Source organism: Chenopodium album, chromosome 20 (assembly GCF_948465745.1).
Source record: "Chenopodium album chromosome 20, dcCheAlbu1.1, whole genome shotgun sequence".
NCBI lineage: Eukaryota > Viridiplantae > Streptophyta > Magnoliopsida > Caryophyllales > Amaranthaceae > Chenopodium > Chenopodium album.
The window spans coordinates 3,545,154-3,569,878 of NC_137853.1; the positions used below are offsets into that span (position 1 = coordinate 3,545,154).

General features: G+C 34.5%; 4 protein-coding genes across 6 annotated transcripts; all 4 read left to right on the forward strand.

Moving 5' to 3' along the window:
* The first annotated feature begins 6,126 nt into the window (after positions 1-6,126).
* On the forward strand, positions 6,127-10,599 carry LOC145598980 (uncharacterized). Its single transcript, XM_081655379.1, has 5 exons — positions 6,127-6,875; positions 7,625-7,723; positions 9,356-9,400; positions 9,822-9,959; positions 10,045-10,599. Exons 1-5 carry the CDS (start codon positions 6,477-6,479, stop codon positions 10,396-10,398), a joined length of 1,035 nt encoding a protein of 344 aa, XP_081511505.1. The 5' UTR covers positions 6,127-6,476; the 3' UTR covers positions 10,399-10,599.
* Positions 10,600-11,298: 699 nt separating this feature from the next.
* Positions 11,299-16,802, forward strand: LOC145597573 (DNA repair endonuclease UVH1-like). Its single transcript, XM_081653772.1, has 9 exons — positions 11,299-12,355; positions 12,523-12,743; positions 12,933-12,997; positions 13,108-13,272; positions 13,485-14,291; positions 14,678-14,788; positions 14,899-15,159; positions 15,467-15,690; positions 16,018-16,802. Exons 1-9 carry the CDS (start codon positions 11,496-11,498, stop codon positions 16,226-16,228), a joined length of 2,925 nt encoding a protein of 974 aa, XP_081509898.1. The 5' UTR covers positions 11,299-11,495; the 3' UTR covers positions 16,229-16,802.
* Positions 16,803-18,697: 1,895 nt separating this feature from the next.
* On the forward strand, positions 18,698-21,713 carry LOC145599046 (F-box protein CPR1-like). 2 transcript variants are annotated; one of them, XM_081655459.1, is made up of 3 exons: positions 18,698-18,942; positions 19,858-21,035; positions 21,276-21,713. In XM_081655459.1, exons 2-3 carry the CDS (start codon positions 19,892-19,894, stop codon positions 21,281-21,283), a joined length of 1,152 nt encoding a protein of 383 aa, XP_081511585.1. In that variant the 5' UTR covers positions 18,698-18,942; positions 19,858-19,891; the 3' UTR covers positions 21,284-21,713. The 2 variants fall into 2 exon arrangements, with proteins under 2 accessions (XP_081511585.1, XP_081511584.1); XM_081655458.1 differs by lacking the exon at positions 21,276-21,713 and having other exon boundaries at positions 19,858-21,144.
* Positions 21,424-24,509, forward strand: LOC145599047 (F-box protein CPR1-like). Of its 2 annotated transcripts, none has more exons than XM_081655461.1 (3): positions 21,424-21,554; positions 22,703-23,858; positions 24,129-24,509. In XM_081655461.1, the coding sequence occupies exons 2-3, from the start codon at positions 22,730-22,732 to the stop codon at positions 24,134-24,136; spliced, it is 1,137 nt and encodes a 378-aa protein (XP_081511587.1). In that variant the 5' UTR covers positions 21,424-21,554; positions 22,703-22,729; the 3' UTR covers positions 24,137-24,509. The 2 variants fall into 2 exon arrangements, with proteins under 2 accessions (XP_081511587.1, XP_081511586.1); XM_081655460.1 differs by lacking the exon at positions 21,424-21,554 and adding an exon at positions 21,921-22,105.
* The last annotated feature ends 216 nt before the right edge of the window (positions 24,510-24,725 follow it).

Sequence of the window (24,725 nt, forward strand, 5' to 3'; positions counted from 1 at the left end):
TCAAAATTGTAAGTAGATGACACTATATCACATGCATTATATACTCTGACAAATGAGATCTTGCCCATAGTTTAAAATTTTGAACTCACTCCTTAATATGCTATTTGTAACGGGCCTGATAACGACTTATACAACCCGCCCCCCCCCCCCCCCCTCCCACAAAAAAAAAAAAAAAAAAAAAAACCTCTATATGCTAAATTCACTTGCCCTAGTCTTTTCCCTTCAAAATTAGTAGTCTTTATGTTACGTGCTTTTATGTCCCAACAAATGAAATATTGACCATAGGATATAGGAATTATACTCAATCGCCTATATAAATGTTATTTGTATTGGATCTAATAGCTCATTCAAAAAAAAAAAAAAAAAGTCTTTATACCAATTGATTTTAATATAGAATCTCCTTTGTATTTATAATCCAAAAAAATTGATAGAAAATTGGCACAAGTAAAATCTGAAACAAAATACATTCATTTTTTTTTCGAATTTTTAAAAAGTCAATGATGTAATACTTGTACTCCGTAGTAAATAATTATTACCATACATGAATGGAAGAAAATCTTCTTGAAAGAGAAATAATATTCAAGTATAGAAATATATTTCTAGCCTTTAATAACTTTCAATTCAATGTATTATGTTTCCATTAAATAATTTATTCTTAGGTTATGTTTACTTCACCTTAAAAAATAATATTAAGTAAAAATAATTTAAGTTCAGTAAAAATAAGTTCAGTTTAGTAAAATTAAGTAAATATAAAGAAGAAATAAAATAGAATATCAGTAAAAAAAAAAAATTAATTTCAATTCAGCAAAAATAATTTCAATTCTATAAAAATAATTGAAGTTCAGCAAAGTTAATTTTAGTTCAGTAAAAATATTTTCAGTTCAGCAAAAATAAGTTGAAGTGAACGGGGTCTTATTGTTTTTTTTTTCCTTATACATCTCACTTAATAATTAAGTTTATCTTTCCTCTGTTGGTACAAAAATATCTCTTGTGTCTCTTTTTTAATAGAGGACAATTAGTTACATACTAGCTATAAACGCACAATATAGCATATACAATGCCTGTTAATAAGCCGAGCCCAAATATCGGCAGGCTCGGCTTGAGCTCGTGAGTTTGGTTCGAGGTTTGACTCAAGCTTGTGGCTCATCGAGCTAAGAAAATTGAGCTCGGCTCGAGCTCGAGTGCTCAAAAGTGGAGCATGGCTTGTGGCGCGAGTTCGAAATAAGCTCGTTATAAGCTCAATTTTTAAAGCAGGCTCATTTAGGCCCATAAATTCAAAGATTGTGTCACATAAGTTACCCAACTACCCTAGTATAATAGTGGGTTGTTGCATTGTTATTGTGCTTATAGACTTATTAACTTTATTTAAATATAAAAGAAACATGTATTACATCCGCTTCGCATTAAAATACTGGCAACAAAAGGGTATGATTTGTGAGACATAAAATATTCTTTTGTTACGAGTAATGCAAAGCAGAGGTAGTAATATTTATTTTAAGAAAATCAGTCGACCCGAAACATGGCTTGTGTATCAATCGTCTCGTTTAGTCTCGTGTCGAATCTGAATAAGGCCAAGTTGAGCCCCAACAAGCCGAGCTTGAATAACTCACCAACAATTCGAGCTGGGCTCAGCTCATCAACAACTAGCCCTAGTTTATACAGTAGAATCAACCCATAGTGCAATTACAATCCATTTAAAGCTTTAATAGGAGTGCGTAATTATTAAATGGATCTTGCTAACAAACGCCTTCGGGCGCGTTAGATAATCATTTAAAATATTTCCTAATATTTTTACTTTTAGTTGTCTTATTCGTCTAACGCCCTTGGGGAGCTCGTTAGCTTTTGTCTTATAAAAAAATATTATTAATGACTAATATGACTTTAAAAGTTTACACTTAAAATTACAAACGCGCCTCTCAATTTTCTAAAAACTACTTTGTATTTTATATGATTCTGCACAATTTTAGAGTGTGATAGTGTGAACACAATAAAGACAATTAATTAGGGTCGGATTGGTATCATTATGGTTTTTGGTTTTTTTTTTTAAAAAATTACTCCATGATATGTCATATAATGAATCTGAAATTGGTGAAATTTATTAAAAAAAAAAATGATAATTTTGAAAGTGTAAAAAGTGGAAACACATTTTTCTTTAGTTTATTATTGTAAATTTTTTTTTTTTTAAAAAAAAACTCAGAAAAGTGAAATAAATAACAATGCATGCCAAACAATAATCCTTTAGTTTATCATAACTCACGAATGTCACGATGTCTTTATGTTGTGGTAAAATTGTCCTTGTTTGTGTGATAGAGTTTTTTTTTTTTTTTTTTTTTTTTTTTTTTTTTTTTTTTTGAGGGATTTTGTGTGGTACTTAAGTGCTAGACAATGTGGTAGAACGTATAAACCAATTTCGAGTTTCAACCATCCATATACGTTTTTGGTTGAGTTCGTTTTCTACATTATTTTAAGAGCACAATCAAAACTTGATTATTGTAATTTTGCAGTATACTCTGTTATTTGATTTCTAGTAAATAGTACTTCGTACAATACATCTATAGAGAACTGCTATAAAGAAAAACTTGCGCATCCTTCCACCTGCACATTTGCATCATGTTGTGCGCATTATTTCACCTACACTTGAATTTGCAATCCCCAAAACCTAATCACAAGCAATACATATGTAAGCGAATTATTTCTCAAAATAATAATATAAACTTTGATAAATACTACACTAATACTTTTTTACTATGTGTCTTTCAATTTTTTTTCCTTTTTTTTTTTTCGCCAAATTCAGTTTGCATGCATGCAATGAAACCAAATTGACCTACTGCCATTTCTTTCGTTACTTGTACATCGTTTACTCCATCTGTCAATTGTAATCTTTACATTTGAAATCTTTTTGTGAGAGAAAAATGATCAAAGGATAAAGATTACAAAAGATTAAACTAATTCATAAAATTTGAATTATGTCACTAATCAATGACAAATTATATAAAATTTTAAACATTCTTCATACTCTATTAAATTAAAATTAGCTTTCAGATCAACACCTCTTGCATACGAGTCTCATGCATGACAAATTAAATTTGTAAGGATGTAATTAATAATGAAATACTCCTTTATTTTGGTATATCTCTTCATCCCAAAACCTTTTTCTTTTTTCTTTTTTTGTTTTTGTTTTGACATGCAATACCAATCAGCTACGCATGTCAATTGAAATTCGTTTTTAAAAACTAATATACGTATGATTGACTAATTGCAATTCAAATCTATATTTAATAGGAGTACTTGTTTTTTTATAAGAAATTTATGTTTAAGCCCTCCGTCCCTTAATACAATTCCTTTATTAAGGAATTGTATTAAGGGATAGAGGGAGTCCTTAATAAATTAGTGCTATATTAAAGCATCAAATACACTTTTAAAAATATTCGAATTTAAAATTTATGACAAAATACGTTTAAATCAGTGTAACTAATGTTTTTTTTTAAAAAAAAAACATGCATAGATTAATGTATTTATAGTACTCGTACTAAAGAAATAAAGATTTTGGAATCTAAATATTAATGTATACGGAGTACCAATCTACGCGTGTTTTTGTCATTAAATTTAAATTTACACTATTTTAGATTTAAATTGTACTCCCTTAGTCCCTCCGTCACTAAATTACATTTCTATTTCTCTCTATTATGTGAGGAATAAATACTAGAGGTAGGAATGTAATTTGGGGACGCACGACGTAATAAATAAGGGAAAAAATTTCTTACTTGGATCATCAGTAACCCGAATTTCAGCACCGTCAAAATCACATTCAGCACCCCCAAGAAACCAATCGTTGAAAACAAAAGAGGCAGTTTTCTTGCGATCATTTTCTACGTAACACTCAGCCCCTGGTTGTATTTTGTCACAAGAATCTGGAATTTGTCCACAACAAAAGTCTAGCTTTGATTGTATCAATTCGTCTGAGGCCTTTGGATTTGAGACACAGTATGTACAACTGTTTGGAGAGCTTCCATGTACTAGCAAAAAAAAAAAAACATAAGAGTATATACGATTAGGTGAACACGTACGTACATACTGATTAATTGATTAATGACACACAATAATAGTTATGATAGCACAATATTACAACTTAAAATTACGTACAACGACTAGGTGTGAATAAATTTACACGAAGTGTTTCCTATGGTAATGAGAGAACATCATAACTTGATTAAACTTACCGATTGTGTGCCCTGAGAAGATTAGGAGAAGGGAGACCAAAAGAGCAATAGAGAGAGCGTTATACATTTTTGGCAGTGTTATAAAAAAAAAAAAGGGTATAATTTTGTAAGAAGTAAATGGATGGTAAAGTCTCTTATTGAAATAGGTATGTATATATAGAAGAGGATGTACTTGTAGACCTATAGTACAACAGTTCATGACGTACACACTGGACCTACTCATTAATTATACGGATTCCGTTAAGATTATTTCAATTTTTAGTGTTTTTTCTTTCACACTAGGATACTTATTTTGAAATACAAAGAGTCGTCAAACGTATTCAAAGTTAATTAGTTGAGTGAATTAAGAAATTACATTATTAGACTAAAAAAATCAGTTTAGAATCAAATTGAAATCTGAACAAATTAATACAGTACCATCTTATGGTGTGAACACCTTAATTACATCTTGATTTTGTACTTAAATTATAACAGTAACATCCATAGTAATATATTTTCAAATTAAAGTGTACCCCAACCTCACCCTCTCTTCAATTATGTAAAATATTAGTATTACCTTTTCCTTATAAGCATAAACTTCCTAATTTAAGCTAACACTCTATAGTTAAGTTTAAGGTACATAAAATAATGCAATATACTCCCTTAACTATTTTCCATAATAATTGACACAGTCAAACTTGAACAAACATATGCCAATACAATACTCGTAGTATAGTTTGACTTCAAATATATAATTAAAATTAGTAAAAAAAAAAAAAGGTAAAAGTTGATATTTTTAAACTTTAAATCTATGCCTAATATAAAACATGTTTTAAATATAGTGTTTTTAATTAATACAAACATGTTACTTAAAAACTGTGGTCGAAGCTGCTCATTATGTAAAATAGAGAAATAAGTCCAATTGACAATTATTCTTAGACAGAGGGAGTACTCACTACTCATTCTTCAGTCCCTTCAAACAATACGAGGTTGTGGATTTGTGGTATGTCAGTTTTTATCTCCAATTATAAGTTAAATTAAGTTTTACTATAATATTGTAAAAATCAACAAATTTAATCTTCTCTTAAAAAGTTCTCACTTCAATTTGTTCAACAACAATTATGAATTTAAAAGTTAAAAGTACCAGTTTTATAGAACTTTGCATTAGTGTGTTAACTTTACTTAATACGAAGTATACATAGTGAATAGAATGTACAGAAATTAGTATGTATTGTAGTACAAAGTATATGTTAGTGTATGTATACTGACAAATTTTCCTAAGAAATATCAACAACTTAGAATGTACACTCATATAGCAATCAAGCACCCTATGGTCCTAAACGAGTAAACGATTCTCCTTTGAGTCCTTTCCCCTAAAAAATGGCCCAATTAACTATCATTTTACCGTTATGCACACAATTTAAAATAAGTGGTTATCCAATTATCATGCTTGATTTCTAAACAATTAAGCAACAACACATTTATATCAATTGGATAAAATTGTCGATTGACTACAAAGTATGTAAGTCAATATTTTGTTCTATTCATTACTTATATTGTTGAAAATTTTATTTTTCACATATGACTTTGGAAACTATAAAATCGATTTTCAGGGTTAACATGATAAATTCTCCATAATTTGCACAAATTTTGATTAATTTCAATAAAGCAACTAAACTAATTTATCAAATAAGAGTGACTATGCAAACAATGCTCGTACTCAATAATAACTTAAAACCGATAATGAATACTGTATTTTTGTGATACCAAAAAACCCTTAAATACAACTCTATGAGTAATAGAATTTGGGTCTTGAAAGTGAGGAATAACTCAAGGGTTTTCCTCCCAAAAAACAAAAAAGAAAAAAAAAAAAAAAGATTTGGGCCTTTGGACATTTAGCACCTCTCTTGCTTCCCACAATGTGAACAACGATTAGCTGACGTCCTAATTTGTAACAACACCCCCAAATTCAGTGAAGCAGTGACTGAGAAATTAGGCAATTAAAGCATTGATCTTCTACCTTTAGCATTCAAAACAACCTACCTCAATTTTCAATTTTCTTTCCTTTCAATTGCCTAAAATCCGGTAATAGAGATTCCCAAGAAATGTAAATGTCCATTTAATTCCCAATTTAATGCAGAATCCATTGAGATAGAGGGTATCCCCTGTTTTTGGCGTAAATCACACCAGATCAACTCAACTTTTTTTTGTAACAAAAATCTAGAACACAAAACCCAAATTAATTTCTGGGTGTTTCAATTGACCCGAAAATCTCAAATGGGTCGTCGTTCAATCGACTCAAATGTGGGTCGTTGGACCTCAATGGGTCTTCTGTTACTGGGTTTCTTGGCTTGCACTTTAGCCTATATTGTTATCTCAACTGTGCTTAAACCCAGCAATCCAATCTCAAATTATGATGGATTGGCTATTGATGAGAGTCATGAGAGTGATGGAGTGAGTTTGGAGAGAGAAAATGGAGGTGGGTGTTGCCGAGGAATCCCTAAATTGGAGCTTTGGGGCACGGCCGTGAAGTGGGGGACAGAACATAAGTATAATTCTGAAGAAGAGTGTTGTAAATCATGTAAAGCTATGTGTAGTGGTAAAGATGGACCTTGTTTGTGTGATAGTTGGGTGTTTTGTGGTGATCGCAATGCTTGTGGGCCGCAATTTGGTGAGGTTAGCTTGATCTTAATCTTTTTTTTTTTGTTAAATTAATGTAATAATTGAAATGGGGTTGTTGATTTAGATTGTTTCTTGATTTGGGTATTTTATTGTGATTGTTTTGGTTGGATTTGACAATTGTTATGGATTTGAGTAGTTGAGTTTAGTAAAGAGTGTTGCTTTTTATTAAATGTGTAAGTGATTGAAATTACTAAATTAGGAGTAGGAGTTTTGATTTTTCTGAGCTCAATTTTGCTTAAAGGGTGTTGGTGTTAGGAATGATGTTATATGCTTCTATCAACTTCTTTTTAGTGAAGTAATTGTAATGCTTAGTACATGTTGGGATGCCTTAAAGGGGAATATTGGTTTGGTAGGAAATGGTGGTACTCTGTAACGAGTTTGTGTATAATTTTGCAAGGAATAATCTGATTTCTATGTCTATGGTAATGCAATTCCACTCGAAATTTTGTGTTTCCATTACCCCTCCTAATCATTTTTAGAGGTAGGATTGAGTGCTGCTAATGAGAATTTATGGAGACAATTACATACTTGGGGGTAGAATTGCGTTAGTCATTACCATGGAAATTATCTCAGGTTAGAATTTTTCTTGCAAAGGTTCGCACAAATTTACTGACATTTACTGCTGCCTACCGAATTTCCAAATATGCGATCAGTATTTGAAGATTCGACCTTTGTAGGCTGTATTGAAAGCAATGATTATCAATCTCCAGGAAAATTGTATTAACATTCTTCTGGGATTGCAGTGTTGGTTGAAGAAGCAGGAGGATACTTTGGTACCACAGCGTCAAGAAGCGGGAAGCAAAGTTATGTGGACTTCTGGGCTTATATTTGGTAAAGGAGAGGTACATAATATGCTGGACATACACTCTTTCTCACCTTTCCATATGAGGTGTGCATCTTTTCTATTACATAGTAAAATGCTTTGAGATTCTATATATAAAACATCATATATATATATATATATATATATATATATATATATATATATATAGTATATCTTATGCAGTCACTCTAGCTAGTTGCCGATGTTTTATCCATTTGTAGTACTTCATATGACTTTATGCTCGAATGTTTACTTCCTCTACTGTAGATTACGAACTGTTCAATTTTCTGTTTTGTATAAAATTTCAGTGTTCTTGTCAACTAAAATGTTTCCTCTGGGATTCATGTTTAAAAATGAAATCTGTAATGTTCTAGTGTAATCTTTGTTGGTGTAGGTTTCTCTTCTCGAGTGTTGCAAATCTTGCAATCCCTTAGTTTCCATACATCAATATGCCAGAGTATGCATGTTATATTTATGTGATCATAAAAAATGACATCTTTAGTGAGTGTCTGCAAGTAATAGACTAGGATTTTCGAAAGATATAAAGGGATCAAAGAGAATTTGTGGGACAAAGCTTGAGTATTTGATTGATGAAATATGGCAGAATGTTTACAAAGTTGATAAATTTAGGCTATCAGTCTCACCTAGCAGCTCGAGGCTACAAGTCTCTCAATAAAATCATTCAAAAATCTCATGCCAAACTACTACTGCCTCCTTAATATATACTCAAGGCTACAACGATACCTAGCAATTAATGTATTTTGTCCCTATTACAAAAGAGAAATCAGAGAATCAGGATACTACTTTCATGTAGCCCCTCCATAGTGGAATGTTACTTGCATTTGTCTTCTAGCTCTTGCTGCTGTCCCCTTGTTTCTGTTGGAGGCTTGGTATGCTTGGCCTGCCCTTCTGCCCTATGCCCTTCCTCCTTCTAGTGTACACCAGAAGCAGAGGCTCCAAATTTGGATCCATTACACTGCGCTGTGAAACTAATGATTGTCCTCCAGTGTGAGCATGATGTATATTTCTTATTTACAGACTGTCTTGAAATCTGTACTAATTATATGTGGGATCTCACTGGAATCTGAGCACTTCACTTTCAAAATTTTGAACTTCCTAAAATCAACTGTAAGACACTCCAATAGCAACTGCTGGTTCTTCCCGGCTTGTTTTCCTCATTAGTGTAAAGATCTCTATTGGTTCCTTAATTTTTTGGCTTTGAATTTAAATCAAAATTTGTTACCATATGGTTCATATATGTTTTGTGCTTTATATTTAATGTGAGGTTGTTGTGTTTTAATTCAACGGTCTTATGAAAAAAGCCTCTACGTAGCTTTATTAATGTACATACTCCCCTTTAAGCCTTAATTGATGAGAGGCTCTTTAGAAGCTGTGGGGTAATGTTGATGTTAATGATAAACATATGTGATACATACCTGACACTTGGATAAGCTGCAATTTACAAATATAGTAAAATAACCGAATATTGTCTATGGTGGCCAGCATTTCATTTGTCAAATATAGCTAGCAAAAGTTTTTCTCGGTCTTTCCTTTGAAGTGATTCTGCTGTACTTTTGTGCTTCTGTTATACTTGTTGCTCCTTTTAAATCTCCTTATTGATTTTCATGCTTGCTTATCATCTTTCCTGCAGGGAATTATTGGTCTGGAAACTGAGCATGGTACCCTTCATATAAAAGTAAGCACTTCTAACTTCATCTGTAATTGTTTACCGTTTAGCTCTCAGCAAGAGCATACTTAAAACTAACAAACTTAGGAGCATATTTAGTTACCCTCCTATTGATGTCTACATCCTTGATGTTGATAATTAGAGCCTCTACTCAGTCGATTTGAATACTACTACTACTATATCATACAAATACAGTGGCTTCCCTAGTAATTGATTGCTCAAGCATAATTTGCAATTTGCCAAATTCTCTAAACTTTTGCATGTGGTTTGTGTGTAGCAGCCATATTTCTGGTTTTACTTTTCATTATTATATCATAATCTTTTATTAATAATAATTTACATGGTGTGTTCATGATTCCTCATTCCTCTCTGTCTCATTTGTCTATTACTGGGGCGTATTATATGTCTTACAATGATCAGTTTGGTGCAGCTCTACCCTGATTCTGCTCCATATTCAGTGCAGTACATTCTTGAATTACTGACACTTCGCCATTGTGCTGGCTGCCAATTTTACCGAGCAGAAGGGCGAGGGGAATCTTGGAATCTAAAGGGCAACCATATTAAAGATGTGAGTTATATTTCTTTTGATGAATTTTGGGTTCTTTGAATGTCTTCTTGTCACTTGACACTACGAGATATACTTCGTATTTCAGGCATCTTTTGGCCCTCCATATGCCCTGATTCAAGGAACACTTGAAGCAGCAGGCATGCCTTTCCAGACGATCCCTACTGAAGTATGTCGAACTGTCAGAAGAGGTGCAGTTGCATGGGTTGGCTCTGGTCCTGAGTTCTTCATAAGTTTGGCCAATCATGTAGAATGGAAAAATTCTAATACAGTTTTTGGCTCTGTCCTTCCAGAGGATATGGAAATTGCTGAGAAAATCGCTCAGCTCCCAACGAAGCTTGATGTATGGAATAATGTTAACGTTTCTGTCCTAGAAGACCCTATTCCAATCTTGGTTCAGAGAATTAAATCAAATCATGAAGATATTTCACATAAGCTATAGATTTTGTCAGAGTTCTTTAATTTTAATGTCTATTCTGCCTTCCCTGTGATTATCTCCAACAAATAGTTTTACAGGCAGTCTATTCAGTCTGTTTGCTTGTACACCAATGATTAATTTGCTTGTACAAGAAATGTTGGCTTGCCTCAGTTGTTTTGAGTTGCCACTATATAAAACCTCTTTATGAGAAAGTTCTTTCTTGGAATTCTATCTCGTGACTTCATTTTGCCTGCCCAATACAAATTCTTAGTTTTTATGAGTAGTTGTAAATTAGGTATACCCTAGTGTTTTTCGTTCATTTACTTCTCTGGAGAAACTCCAAGTTAGCAAAAAGTAGCTGCAGCAGTCGGCAGAGACTGCTTTGAGCACTCCTAGCTCTAGGTGTTCCGGACGGATCTTTGTACAAGTGCTAACATTGCCCCTTACAGTGGTGATCACGAGAGGCAAAACCCAAACAAGAGGAAAAGAAACAACAACAAAAGAAAAAGAACAACTACATTACAATTAATGCATTAGAAGGCTTATTCTGAAAAAAAAAAAAAAAAAAAAAAGCTACACAGGGACCAATATTGACCAAGCCATGCCACTCAAATCCTCCAATAAAAATATCATGAAGATCGTTCAGAACCACCTCAAAAAACACCAGATTTTGTTCCGCAATGACACCGTAGTTTGCTAACCAATCAGCAGCTCGATTAGCCTCCCCATAGCAATGCGAGATCACCGCTTCCCACTCGCTAAGATTTTGTTGGGCAACGTAGTTCATTAATCATTTCCATAAGATTGGCTGTAAAATATGGCTCAATTTCTTGAGTCTTGTCCGAGTTGTGCCGTACATTCATATCAAATTAAATTTCTACTTTATATCAAATTAAATTGGCACCAAAAAAACCGAAACAACAAACAACCATTTAACCTACTTTCGCCCTCTTTCTTCCCGCCATCTTCCCTCCTTCAACCCAGAAGAGAGAGAAAAATCCCCTTTTCAATCTCTGCTTAACCCTAGATTTCTCAATTCCTGCAAAATTCGGAGAAAATACTATCAATTCAAGGAGCGAAGAACCCTAATTTCACTAATAATTTACAATTGAGAAGAACAAATGGTACAATTTCACGAACACATCATCTCCGACCTCTTGGAAGACCCAAATGGCGGCTTAGTTGTTCTTTCTTCTGGACTTTCTCTCTCTAAACTCATCGCAACTCTTCTCTCTCTTCATTCTTCCGATCAAGGTACTCTCTTAATCCTTTCTGCCAATCCTTCTCAACGAAAATCAATCTTAATTTCAAACCCTAACCCTAATTTGAATGGCGGACCTGTTGAAATCACTTCTGAGCTTCCTGCTCACCAGCGCAATGCACTTTACTCATCTGGGGGTGTTTATTTCATTACTTCTCGTATTCTCATTGTTGATCTTCTAACCTCTAGAATTCCCACTTCGAAAATTGCTGGAATTTTGATTTTGAATGCACATTCACTCTCTGAGACGTCGACCGAGGCGTTTATCGTTAGAATTATGAGGTCATTGAATAAGAATGCCTATATAAGGGCTTTTTCTGATAAGCCTTTTGCTATGGTTTCTGGGTTTGCGAAAGCGGAGAGGATTATGAAGTGTTTGTTTGTTAGAAAGCTGCATTTGTGGCCTAGGTTTCAAGTGTATGTTTCGCAGGAACTCGAGAAGAGCCCTTCCGAGGTGGTGGATATAAGAGTTCCTATGAATTCGGCGATGAAGGGGATTCAAAAGGCTATAATTGAGGTTATGGATGCTTGTTTGAAGGAAATGAGGAGGACTAATAAGGTTGATGTTGAGGATTTAACGGTTGAGAACGGATTGTTTAAGTCTTTTGATGAGATTATTAAGAGACAATTAGACCCAATTTGGCATACATTAGGCAAGAAGACTAAACAGCTTGTTTCGGATTTAAAGACCTTGAGGAAGTTGTTGGATTATCTTGTCAGGTACTGATTTTTAACTCATGAATATTGGATCATAGTCATCATACTAATTCTATTTAAAATGAAACGAATTAGGTTGTCTTGATATTGTTCAGTGGTATTAATTTGTTGGCGGGAAACTTGTATTGTTTGAAGTTCTGTTGAATGGGATATCTCTTTTCTGTTGGTAGGTATGATGCGGTTACATATTTGAAGTATCTGGATTCGCTGAGGGTTTCGGAGAGTTTTAGGTCGGTCTGGATTTTTGCGGAATCAAGTTATAAGATATTTGAGTATGCAAAGAAGCGTGTTTACCATTTTGCAAGGTCAGAGGCAGGTAAGCCAACTGGGCAGAAAACAAATGTGTCGGGAAAAAAGAGAAAATTAAAGGAGAGTAGCATTGAGAAAGAAGGTGAGTAATTGTTTGTATATAGAGTTTTTGGTGTTATGGTTTTAAAACTGAACTTGGATGAGAATAAAATGTATGTAGTAACCAAAAATTTGAGAAGAGAAGTCACAATTTAATTGCTGGATGAATTGCTGTCACTCCTGTATCTCTGATGTCATATCTTTGCTTCTGAAGAATATGCTTTACTTTCAGCTTCAGGTGGAGAAGTTTTTCTCCAAGAGATTCTAGAGGAACCACCAAAGTGGAAGGTGTTACGTGTGAGTGAGTGAGTTTTGTATCTTATTTTTGTAGTATGTACAATTATAATTCCATCTATTAGTGATATACGATCCTTGTTTTATTGACAAGACTAGCAATGTTTTGCCAGGACATTTTAGAGGAGATTGAAGCAGAGAGGAAGAAACAAGCATCATCAAGTGATGAATTTATGAGTGAAAACGACGATGATAGCAATGGAATTGTTTTGGTGGCATGCAAGGATGAGCACTCATGCATGCAGCTTGAGGATTGCATTACAAATGGCCCAAAGAAGGTAGTATCAACTTTCATGTCCTTATATATTCTAGCTGTTTGTTTTATATTACAGAAGCATAGTTGTGTTGTTAAACAGATGTTTCTACTCATTTTCAGATTCTTGGCAAGATTGCTGTCTGAATGGCGCACTCTTTTTTTTTTTTTTTTTGGGTTTATGTTACTGATATCTGCTTACAAAAACTCTGTTTATTGCTATCCTTTACTTAACAGGTCATGCGGGAAGAATGGGAGAAATACTTATTGAGCAAAGTAGAATTGAAAGGTTATCAAGGACGGCAGAAAGGTGCTAAGAAGAAAGCTAAAGAGCCTAAAGGTTTTGGAATACTTGATGGTGTTGTTTCAAGAACTGGTAAAGAAGATGGAGAACCTAGCAGCATAAACAAGCAGGAAAATGATGCGCTACTGGCTGCTGCATCAGCGATAAAAAATCTATCCAAGAAAGAAACAGCAGTTGAAGATACTTGCCAGCATGATGTTGGCAATGAGGTAAATGAGCCAGGAAGAAGAAAAGGGAAAAGCAAGAAACCTCTAGAAAAGCACAGTAAGACTCGTAGCAAATCTAAAACAAGTGATACATCTCAAATAGCTAGTCCTGTTAATGAAGGCGAAAGAACTGGTGATTATACAATTGTTGAAGATGGTCTTCATGAAGGTGAGCAAAGAAGTCTACTTGCTGGAAACGGTGTCCTTAAGAGACATACTGAAGATATTGATGTGGATATTACTACAAGCCGGAGGCCACTACCCCCTGTACATTTTCATGCCCTTGAAAGTGATCAGCCTATACTTGACATTTTGAAGCCATCTATTATCATTGCTTACCATCCTGATATCACCTTTGTCCGGGAAGTGGAGGTCTACAATGCTGAGAACCCTTCCAAGAAGTTGAAAGTTTACTTTTTATTCTATGAAGATTCAACCGAGGTACAGAAATTTGAGGCAAGTATACGTCGTGAAAATGGGGCATTCGAGTCTTTGATTAGGCAAAAATCGATGATGATGATTCCAGTTAATTTGGTATGTTCCTTGTTTTTTTTTTTTAAAGAAAAAATCTTATATTTTTATTTTATGTATTAGTGATAGCTGGCTTTCTTCTCCCTTGCTGCATTTATATTTTCAGCTTGTTTATTGGTAGCATGTATATCCTAGTAGCAGACCTAGCCTGCCTCTTAATTTTATTGTTGACCAGTGGCTAGAAGCTCACTGCTACTACTTTTGTTATAATATTTTGAAATGATAGCTCAACCTGTATTTGTGTGTCTGATTTGTTGGAAGATAGCTGTTAAATTTGGAGGCTTTTCTATTTAATTTGAGATTTGATTTGTATTAAGTAAATGATTTCAGTAAGTTTGCTGCTATGTTTTTTTCGTAACTGTAATGTCTTGTGGTTTGATCTTTGTCAGGATGACCACCTTCTGGGCGTAAATTTTCCCATTGAGTCACAATCATCTGTGGCACTAAATTCAATAACCAGAAAAGCTGGTGGAAGAAAAGAAACTGATAAAGAAATGCAGGCATGAGAATTTATATACCAGTATATTTTTTATTTTGCATGCTAATTTAGCTTAATGCATACAAGCTGACCTTTTGAACTTATATTTTTTGTAAAAATTAATTATTTTAGGTTATAGTGGACATGAGAGAGTTCATGAGCAGCCTTCCAAATGTCCTCCACCAGAAGGGTATGCGCATTATACCAGTGACCTTGGAAGTTGGTGATTACATCCTCTCCCCTTTGATATGTGTAGAAAGGAAGAGTATCCAGGATCTGTTCGGCAGTTTTACATCTGGACGGCTCTATCACCAAATCGAAATGATGGTGCGATATTATAGAATACCTGTTCTGTTGATTGAGTTTTCACAAGACAAAAGCTTCTCTTTTCTGGTAAGCACCACTTACTAGATACATTAAATATTTTACTAATATTACACTTCGTACTTCTTTCCGTCAATCCATGGACCTTGGGTTTGGAATCATGGGAACTGGAATAATGTATTTTTGTAAAATAATTTTATTAGGGAGAGATCATAGCACAATTATTTCACTTCCCCGATCCAAATCATTGGAGATGTTAAAGTCTTAAGTCAACTTTTTTCAAACCCCAAGTCCAAATCATTATACACTTATCAACTAATGTTCAGTCACTTCTAATTTTAACTCTGGTGCTAATTTGTGTTTGTTGAATTCTAAGTCAGCAAGTGATATTGGGGATGATGTTACACCAAATAGTATAATCTCAAAGCTCACATTGCTAGCTATGCACTTTCCCCGCCTGCGCATTGTCTGGTCTCGCAGTTTGCATGCAACGGCTGAAATATTTGCCTCCCTTAAAGCAAATCAAGATGAACCTGATGAGGCCAAAGCAACAAGAGTTGGTGTACCCTCAGAGGAAGGAATTGTAGAGAATGATGTGAGGTGAGATTTTTGTTCCATGTGCTATTTTTAATCCTAAATATAGTGGGGTTATTTATTTATTTTATTTATTTTTATGTTTTAAAATGCTACAACAAACCTTTGTGATGTTCAGAAAAACATATTTATGCATCTCTATTACTTCATATTATTATTTTCAAACTAGAAGACCTGATGAAGTATAGTTTGGAATGTTGAGATGAGTTGTTTGTTGCAGATAATTATGGTGTTATAATGTAAATGATCAATCATTAGTATCTAATATCAAACAATGACAGTTTATTAAAAGAAACTAATTGGTATACTTGCATTTTGTTCTCTTCATGGCAGAGCTGAAAACTATAACACCTCTGCTGTGGAGTTCTTGAGACGTCTCCCAGGTGTCACTGATTCTAACTACAGGGCTATAATGGATGGGTGTAGTAGCTTAGCTGATCTGGCTCTTCTTCCAGTTGAGAAATTGGCCGATCTGATGGGTGGGCAGAAAGCTGCTCGGACCCTCAGGGAATTTCTTGATGCCAAGTACCCGACTATGCTATGACATTGGATGCTTCTACCAGTAAGTCACTGGAAAATTGCATTGGTGAGTTGTATGTTGTACCAAGATCTGTTTGCTTGGATTGCAGAAGGCGGTTTCAGTTTCATTACCTTGGATACCTAGAAAGTAGAAACTGTCTCATCAACATTCCATGGATGAAAAACTAATGCCAGGAAGCTGCCACGAGAGAGAATTAAAGTTATGGAAGGCTTCACTCTTGAATCGGGGAGACTTTACAATACTGTATGAGTTGATTTCTGTCGAGGATTGAATTTTCTCACTTCAGCCTGCATTCCTGGTTTCTGTTTTCGGAAGCAGGTAAATCAGAACTGCTGCAATAGATGATCTTTTAAAGATGTTGCAGGGTTTATTACAAATTTATATATATTTCCAAAAAATCAGGAGAAATTGTTAGATTGGAATATTCATTCATCAAAAGGGTATTTACAAAATTCTGTTCAATTTGTACTGACAGTACTATCAAATCATCATTTGGTATGAATTATCATTCTGATGGTTTTGTGAAATCTTGTAATGGTACTAATAAGTGTTTCTGATTGAAGTTGATTTTGTTGTTTTATTACCACCCCATATGTCCCTTTATTTTTATGGTGAGTAATTCATTCCGTTATTAGTTAAACATTATTTGATAGAGGTTGATTGGTCGATAATGACTATATAAGCCGATCACCATTGATCCGGCCTAGATAAAGTGTGGGTTTGTGGGGTGTGGCCTCAAAAATGGATTCAGGCCAAAATCCAAACCTAAACTGAAAAAAACCTGCTCCACACAAAAGATTGTCCCATGATGACCCTTCATACGGGAAATGATTTTGGCACACCCTTAATTGATTTTGGCACACCCCTATGTGAAAAGAGCATAGAAAACTGTGCTCTCACATAGAAAACTGTGCTCTTTTCACATAGGGGTGTGCCAAAATCAATTAAGGGTGTGCCAAAATCAATTTTCCTTTCATACGTGTAGTTGTTTAAAGAAAATCGAGACAAACAAAAAAGAACGGAGGTACTTTAATAATAAACTACGGAGTACTAGCAGTTGACACTTGACAAGTTGACAGTATCTATACCTAACACCTAAGCTAGTTGAACAGTGGTTAATATCACCCATGTGGATGAATTGGCAATCACCCTTTTAACTTTAATTAAAGTGTTGCGTATTTCATTTGAAGACTATCCACTTTCAAACTTCAAACTCAGTCTGATACTGTTTCACTTCATCTCTGCGACACTGCATGTAGTATGCTACAGTACTATACATTCTACCCTCTGATTTTGAGGTAATTTTCTAATTCTACTGTCTAGAATATTTTTACAGGAATTATCAGCATTTATCCTTATTTACATTTCACTGTATAACTTTACTGGATTTTTTTTTGTTATTATCTCTTCTTTTTGATTTTATACTCTGTGTTTCTTTATTGTGTATTCCAAATTCATCTTAAGTTCCTCATATTTATATATGGCCAAAAGAGCTTTTATATTTCTACATTTCTCCCTTTAAAGCTGGAAAATTGCACCTAGCAACATAAAATGGGATAAGTTCTAGATCCATGTATTGAATTATGAACTGCTGCCATTCTTAAACATTCCAATTGTATTGATTCATGAACCGGTGCTATTCATAGACATTCAAATTGTATTGATTCATAAACATTCTAAATTTTTCAATTGTACGGATTCATGAACCGGTGTCATTCATGAACATTGCCATCATAATCATATGATTATGAATCGGAAAACAAAGTATAAAACGCTAACCGTATTTTTTTTTAGTATATATGAAGTTGGAATCTCATAATGTAGCAGTGGTATATATCACAACATAAACAACCATCCTCTTCATAAAAAATTTCAGGGTTTCAAGAACGTCAATATTGGGGTTCATTGTTTTGATTTTTGCTATGAACAATGGACTCTAGATGGGTTATTGCCGAATGATTATTGTTAGAAGTAATAAATATTGTTTTCTTGTTTCCTTAAATTGTTTCTTAAATTGTGTTTTGCTAAATAAATTTGTCTTAAATTGTGTTTTAGGTGTGGGTTTTGGACTAATTTGAACCACTGGGGGCTAGTGGACAACGAAATCCAGGTACGTTTCTTCTTTTATAGATGTTTTACGTGTGGTGTTGCAATCCGATATTTTTGGCCCAATTCGCGCCCCATTTTGATTTGTACATTGCTGAGATGTGATCTTCTGTCTGATTTCCTTATCCAGGACTTCTCTCATTTTATTGCCCTTCTGCATTTTCTTGGTTGTCAATTGTCACTAGTGCAGCCTATATGAATAAACGGGTCAGTAATTCTTAGTGTGCATTATTCCAATATGAAATTATCTTATAATTATAATGACAGTTTGTCTTCTGGCAATTCTTGGCCTATTGAGATCAAATATCTCCTTATTAGATTACAAAACAAGCGACGACAGTACATTATTGTGATTGGTTTGGATTCTATTGTACAGTTGTACTAGATATTTTCCTCATTTGGTGCTCTTGAATGCTTGATTAAGAATATTTAAGATGATTCAAATGACTCATCAGGGAAGGCTAACAACGTAACAAGTGTGAAAGCGTAGACACTGTACTCAGGGTGAGAAAGGAGATAGTGTACATGAACTTTGGGAGTAAAACACAGAAAGGATTAAGTCAAGTGATCGAGGCAGCGAAAATAGAGAAACCTGGAGAAGCTAAGCAATAGTAAGTTAGTAATCTTTTAATTATACTAGTAGTGTGTTCAATTTTCCATTTTAAGATAGAAATGAGCATCACGGTATGTGACTCTATATAATGATATGAACAATGAAATGGTAAGAGGGTAACTATGATTGGAGAGTGGATATCTCATTATAATCTGACTCTGGTTTATAGAGTCAAAACTTAAAATTCAGGAGGTATGGTAAATGTCTCAAGTATCACTTGTTTAGTGATTTTTTTTGAAGCTGGCAACTTTATATTTTAATGTTCTGTATAATTAGGGAGGTGCATATGTTATGCTTAATACCCTGCCATATCGGCGATATGCTTAGCATATTCTTCTCTTCACATAAGTGGTTGTTATATTTTAATTAATGCAGTACATACAATGTTCTCTATTCACATGATTAGGGTAATAAATTATGTACTTCCTCCGTTTCTTTTTACTTGCAACACAGCCTTGTGGCACGTGTTTTGATGTCGGGTTTATGTAATGTAAACGGATAATTTATTAATTATAATTTTTACAAATGATACTTTAACCCTATTCTAATCTTCGTGTAAAAATTATATTGATAAAATCGCTCGTCTACCCTCACTAATCATCTCTTAAAACTGTGTGCCTAAAAGGTGTGTTGCAAGTAAAAGAAAACGGAGGAAGTACAAGTTAGTGGAAACCTGCTATTTTAACTATTTAAATATAGTCTAGAGCATAATCAAATATATTTTGTGTGTTTTAGCTTTACATATATGTTACTGTCCTATCTGAGTTGGTATCAGCTGTTAATTTCTCTATCTAATAGTAAAAAGTTTGTACATTATTGGGGTTTTTTTTTGTGCACTTACATATGTATGCAGATTATAATCGTTTTGATTTATTAATTAATCCTCGTAACTATTGAAACAATCTGATTCCAGGTAGAAAGAGAAGAATAGGGAGAAACTTTCTGTGATGGCATCTACTCCATTGGATATAATAGACAACGGTATACTCCCACGACTGCCTGCAAAATCTCTTGTGCTCTTCAAGTGTGTATCCAAAAATTGGTTAGCCTTGATTTCTAGCCATGAGTTCATATTCCGTCATCTTGACTATGCTCTCTCCTCCAACTCAAACCAACTCCTCATCCTCACTGGTAATGATTGTTGCCTCTACTCATTCAACTTGGATTTGCCGAAAACTCCTGCTGTTAAGCTGCCGAGCTTTGGGGTAGAGCCCTTTGTTGTTGGATCTTGTAATGGATTGCTTTGCATCCGAAGTTATAGACCTTACTGTCTTGTCTTGCTTAATCCTTCGACTGGTAGCTATAGGGAAATCCCCTCTTTGATTCCACCTAGAAGATGTTCTGCATTGAATTTTGGGTTTGGGTATGATTGTGATAATGATGATTATAAAGTTGTTAGAATCGTTGACCGCTATCCTTCTATGGGGTTCCTCAGTCATCAAATGGATAGGATTGTTCACGTGTATAGCTCGAGGGCGAATTCCTGGGAAGTGATTGAGTGGACTACCCCTCAGGATTCTATGGGAAATCGTGAAAATGGTGCCCTTATAAATAACAATCTGCTTCATTGGAAGTTTTGGAGTTTACAGGAAGGCAAATATCAGATCCGTTGTTTCAATATTTGTGAAAAACAATGGACTCATGATGTCCCATTGCCAGACTATATGGGTTCAAACTTGCATTCTGGTAATGATATACGAGATGGATTGCTGGATTTTGGGGTTTTGGATGGATGTTTATACTTATCAACTAAGAATCCGCAACAATCTGTTGTTGATATATGGGTCATGAATGAGTATGGTGTGAAAGAATCTTGGGTTAAGCTGTTCCAAATTTCCGATTCATGCGTCTTTGGATCATTGCGAGTTTCACCTATTGCTTACGACAGGCTCAACCATCAGATTTTGCTTAGAATAGCGAACAAAACTGAGCATAAGATCTTGTGGTACGATATTAAGGGTGAAACAACTAAAGTTGCTGAAATCAATGGGGTTGCAGATTGTCTTTGGATTGATGTATGTAAAGGCAGCCTTGTTAATATTCCTGGTGGTTCCCAAATCGGAAAATCAGTACAGAAGGATGGGAAAGAAGGTATGCAGATTTGATTCAACATTCTTGGATTTTTTATTTTACATGTTAGATCTGATTTGTTAGCTTGATCTATTGATCAACTTGGATGATTGTTGATATGAGATTGTTGACTTGATCTAACACAGTTATGATCACGCGGCCTTATTTGTGATTGATTATACTCAATGCTTCAAGTGTATAATTCATCTTAGTTTTTGTTACAATGTAATTCTTGACCCACTATTCTTTTCATATCAACAGCCATCTAGTACCATCAGCAGCTCATTGAAGCGATAAGCATATATTACTGATGATGATGCATATTTTTGGGTTATATGGGAGTCAGTTCCTTAAAAATCCAGAAAATCCTGCACTGTCAACCTCCTTACATACAGCTCAAGACTTTACAAGGCAGTCTCGAGCAATGGCCATTACTTCAGTGTTTTTCAAGTGCTAGCTACTATCTTATTTTGAAAGACCTCGGTCGTTCTTGTGCTGTTGTCATTGTTGGTTCTACAGAGGTTCACCTTCTTCTATTGGGTATGTTTTTTTTTTTTTTTTTTTATTGAACACTGAATAACAAACTTGTTATTTAGTGTCTAATGCTGGTGTATATTGTATACGTAGTAAATGTTGGTGACAAAATTATACTCAATGGAAAATTGCTGTTCAACAAAATACATATTGTGATTATGTTCATGTTGTTGTACTAACAGAATATTGTTAATCAGGGCGGTCTACGTCAACTGACAATTAAATAAAAATTAGTTTTGAACTTTTAACCAATTAAAGAAATAAAGTATTGCACAGGTTATAGAATTATGGGTTACAAACTTACAATTATTGAAACCCCCTAAAAAAAACTTATTTAAATGAAGAAGAGAGTAAGAAAAAGAAGGAAAACCAATGAGGTAACGCAGAAAGTAAAGGTTTTGTAAATTAATTGGCTCTAGTACACACAAACACCCTAAGCGTCGGATGAGAGATACAGGCACCAGAGCAACACTGTTCTGGAGGTCCATCACCGGCACATACATCGCCCGACTGCATACAATCATAGTCATCTTTCGGCATCATAATCAGTTGCTGGAGTAAGTCTAGGCTTTTTTCATCTTCATAGATTGAATCAACTTCCTTTCAACTCCCTTCATTTAATTTCCATCATTGCTTTTGTTTCAGCTAGCAACAAGTCTTCTTTTGCTATCTTCATAACTCTTGTTAGTTGTAACTTCGCATTTACGGCCTACCATCACTTTTTAATTGAATTTTTGAATTTGTCAACTTTCATTTTTAGTATGTGTTCTGTATTATTAGTGAGGACCATGTCTTATGCTAACACCCTGTCATATCTGTGATATCCTTCTCTTCACACTTACATAGAAAGTGGTTGTTATTGAGATGAATTAATTAATGCAGCACAATGTTCTCTATACAAATGCTTAGGATAATAAATTATGCACGACCTAAGCAGAAAGTCTGGAAACCTACTATTTTAATTTAACTAGTTTAATATAGTCTTCATATATGTTACTGTCCTATCTGAGTTGGTATCATCTGTTCATTTCTCTATCTCATACTAAAAAGTTTGTACAATACTTAAGTTTCCTGTGCACATACGTACGAAGATTATAATCATTTCTCGATACGTTAATCAAATCCTTGTAACTATTGAACCAATCTGATCCCAGGTAGAGAGGGAAGAGTAGGGAGAAATTATGGCATCTACTCCATTGGATATAGTAGACAATGGTATACTCCCACGACTGCCTGCAAAATCTCTTGCGCGGTTCAAGTGTGTATCCAAAAAATGGTTAGCCTTGATTTCTAGCCATGAATTCATACTCCGTCATCTTGACTATGTTCTCTCCTCCAACTCAAACCAACTCCTCATCCTCACTGGTAATGATGGTTGCCTCTACTCATTCAACTTGGATTTGCCGAAAACTCCTGCTGTCAAGCTGCCGAGCTTTGGGGTAGAGCCCTTTGTTGTTGGATCTTGTAATGGATTACTTTGCATCCAAACTAATAAGCCTTACAGTCTTTTCCTGTTGAATCCTTCGACTGGCAGCTACCGGCAAATCCCTACTTACTATCCACCTAGAAGATACACTGCTTTGAATTTTGGGTTTGGATATGATTGTAATAATGATGATTTTAAAGTTGTTAGAATCGTTGACCAACATCCTCGTGTCATGGGGTTCTTCTTTCCTGAAACAGAAAGGATAGTTCGCGTTTATAGCTCGAGGGCAAATTCATGGGAAGAGATCGAGTTGACTCCTCCTCAAGGTTCTATGGGACACCGTGAAAATGGTGTCCTTATAAACAACAATCTGCTTCATTGGAAGTTTTGGAGTTTAGAAGAAGGTAAATATCGGATCTGTTGTTTCAATCTTTCTGAAAATAAATGGACTCATGATGTCCCATTGCCGGACTATATGGGTAATGATATACGAGATGGTTTGCTGGATTTTGGGGTTTTTGATGGATGTTTATACTTGTCAACCAAGAATTTGCAACAATCTGTTGTTGAAATATGGGTCATGAATGAGTATGGTGTGAAAGAATCCTGGGTTAAGCTGGTCCAAATTTCAGATTCATGTGTCTTTGGATCATCGCGAGTTTCACCTATTGCTTACGACAGGCTCAACCATCAGATTTTGCTTAGGACAGCAAACAAAACTGAGCATAAGATCTTGTGGTATGATATTAAGGGTGAAACAATGAAAAGTGCTGAAATCAATGGGGTTCCAGATTGTCTTGGGATCGATGTATGTAAAAGCAGCCTTGTTAATGTTCCTGGTGGTTCCCAAATCGGAACATCAGAACAGAAGGATGAGACAGAAGGTATGCAAATTTGATTCAACATTATATGTCAGATCTGATTTGTTAGCGTGATCTATTGATTAATTACTTGGATGATATAACTTCCTGTCTCTGCTTTGATATGAGATCGTTGACTTGAATCTAACACGGTTAAGCTCATGCGCCTTATTTATGATTGATTATATAATATGATCAAGTTCTGAATCATTTTACTCAATGCTTTAAGTGTTTATTTCAACTTAGTTTTTGTTACAATGCAATTCTTGACCCACTGTCTTTTCTTATCAACAGTTATCTAGTACCATCAGCAAATCATTGAGGTGATAAGCATAAATTACTGATAATGATGCATATTTTGTGGGTTATACGCGAGTCAGTTCCTTGAGAATTCAGAATATCCTACATCGTCAACCTCCTTACATTCGTTATACATTGTTTCTATTTCAATACTCTTTACAAGGCAGTCTCGAGCAATGTCCATTATTTCAGTGTTTTGCAAGCTCTAGCTACAATCTTGTTGCTGTTGTAATTGTTATGTTGTAGTCATTGTTGTATCTACAGAGGTTCGCTTTCTTTTATTGGGTATGTTTTTTATTGAACACTGATAACAAACTTGTTCTCTGGAGTCTAATACTGGTGTATATTGTATAAGCAGTATATGTTGGCGTAGTATTATGATTGTGTTCATGTTCTTGTACTAACAAAGTATTGCTCAGGTTATACAACTATGTGTAATGAATTTAAATGAAGAAGAGAGGAAGAACAAGAGGGAGAAGTGGCTCCTATACAAACCAATGAGGTAATGCACTAATGCAATGCCTACTGGTACAGGCGTACAGCAGATCAAAAAAGTTTTGTAAATTAATTGACCCTTTGTCAATTGTCAAT

Coding starts and splice junctions, on each gene's coding strand:
- LOC145599047 (XM_081655461.1), top strand. CDS start 22,730: ATGGCATCTACTCCATTGGATATAGTAGACAATGGTATACTCCCACGA.
- LOC145599046 (XM_081655458.1), top strand. CDS start 19,892: ATGGCATCTACTCCATTGGATATAATAGACAACGGTATACTCCCACGA.
- LOC145598980 (XM_081655379.1), top strand. CDS start 6,477: ATGGGTCGTCGTTCAATCGACTCAAATGTGGGTCGTTGGACCTCAATG. Junction 6,876..7,624: donor GTGGGCCGCAATTTGGTGAG/GTTAGCTTGATC, acceptor CTGGGATTGCAG/TGTTGGTTGAAGAAGCAGGA. Junction 9,401..9,821: donor ATGGTACCCTTCATATAAAA/GTAAGCACTTCT, acceptor AGTTTGGTGCAG/CTCTACCCTGATTCTGCTCC.
- LOC145597573 (XM_081653772.1), top strand. CDS start 11,496: ATGGTACAATTTCACGAACACATCATCTCCGACCTCTTGGAAGACCCA. Junction 15,160..15,466: donor ACAAAAGCTTCTCTTTTCTG/GTAAGCACCACT, acceptor TTGAATTCTAAG/TCAGCAAGTGATATTGGGGA. Junction 15,691..16,017: donor ATTGTAGAGAATGATGTGAG/GTGAGATTTTTG, acceptor TCTTCATGGCAG/AGCTGAAAACTATAACACCT.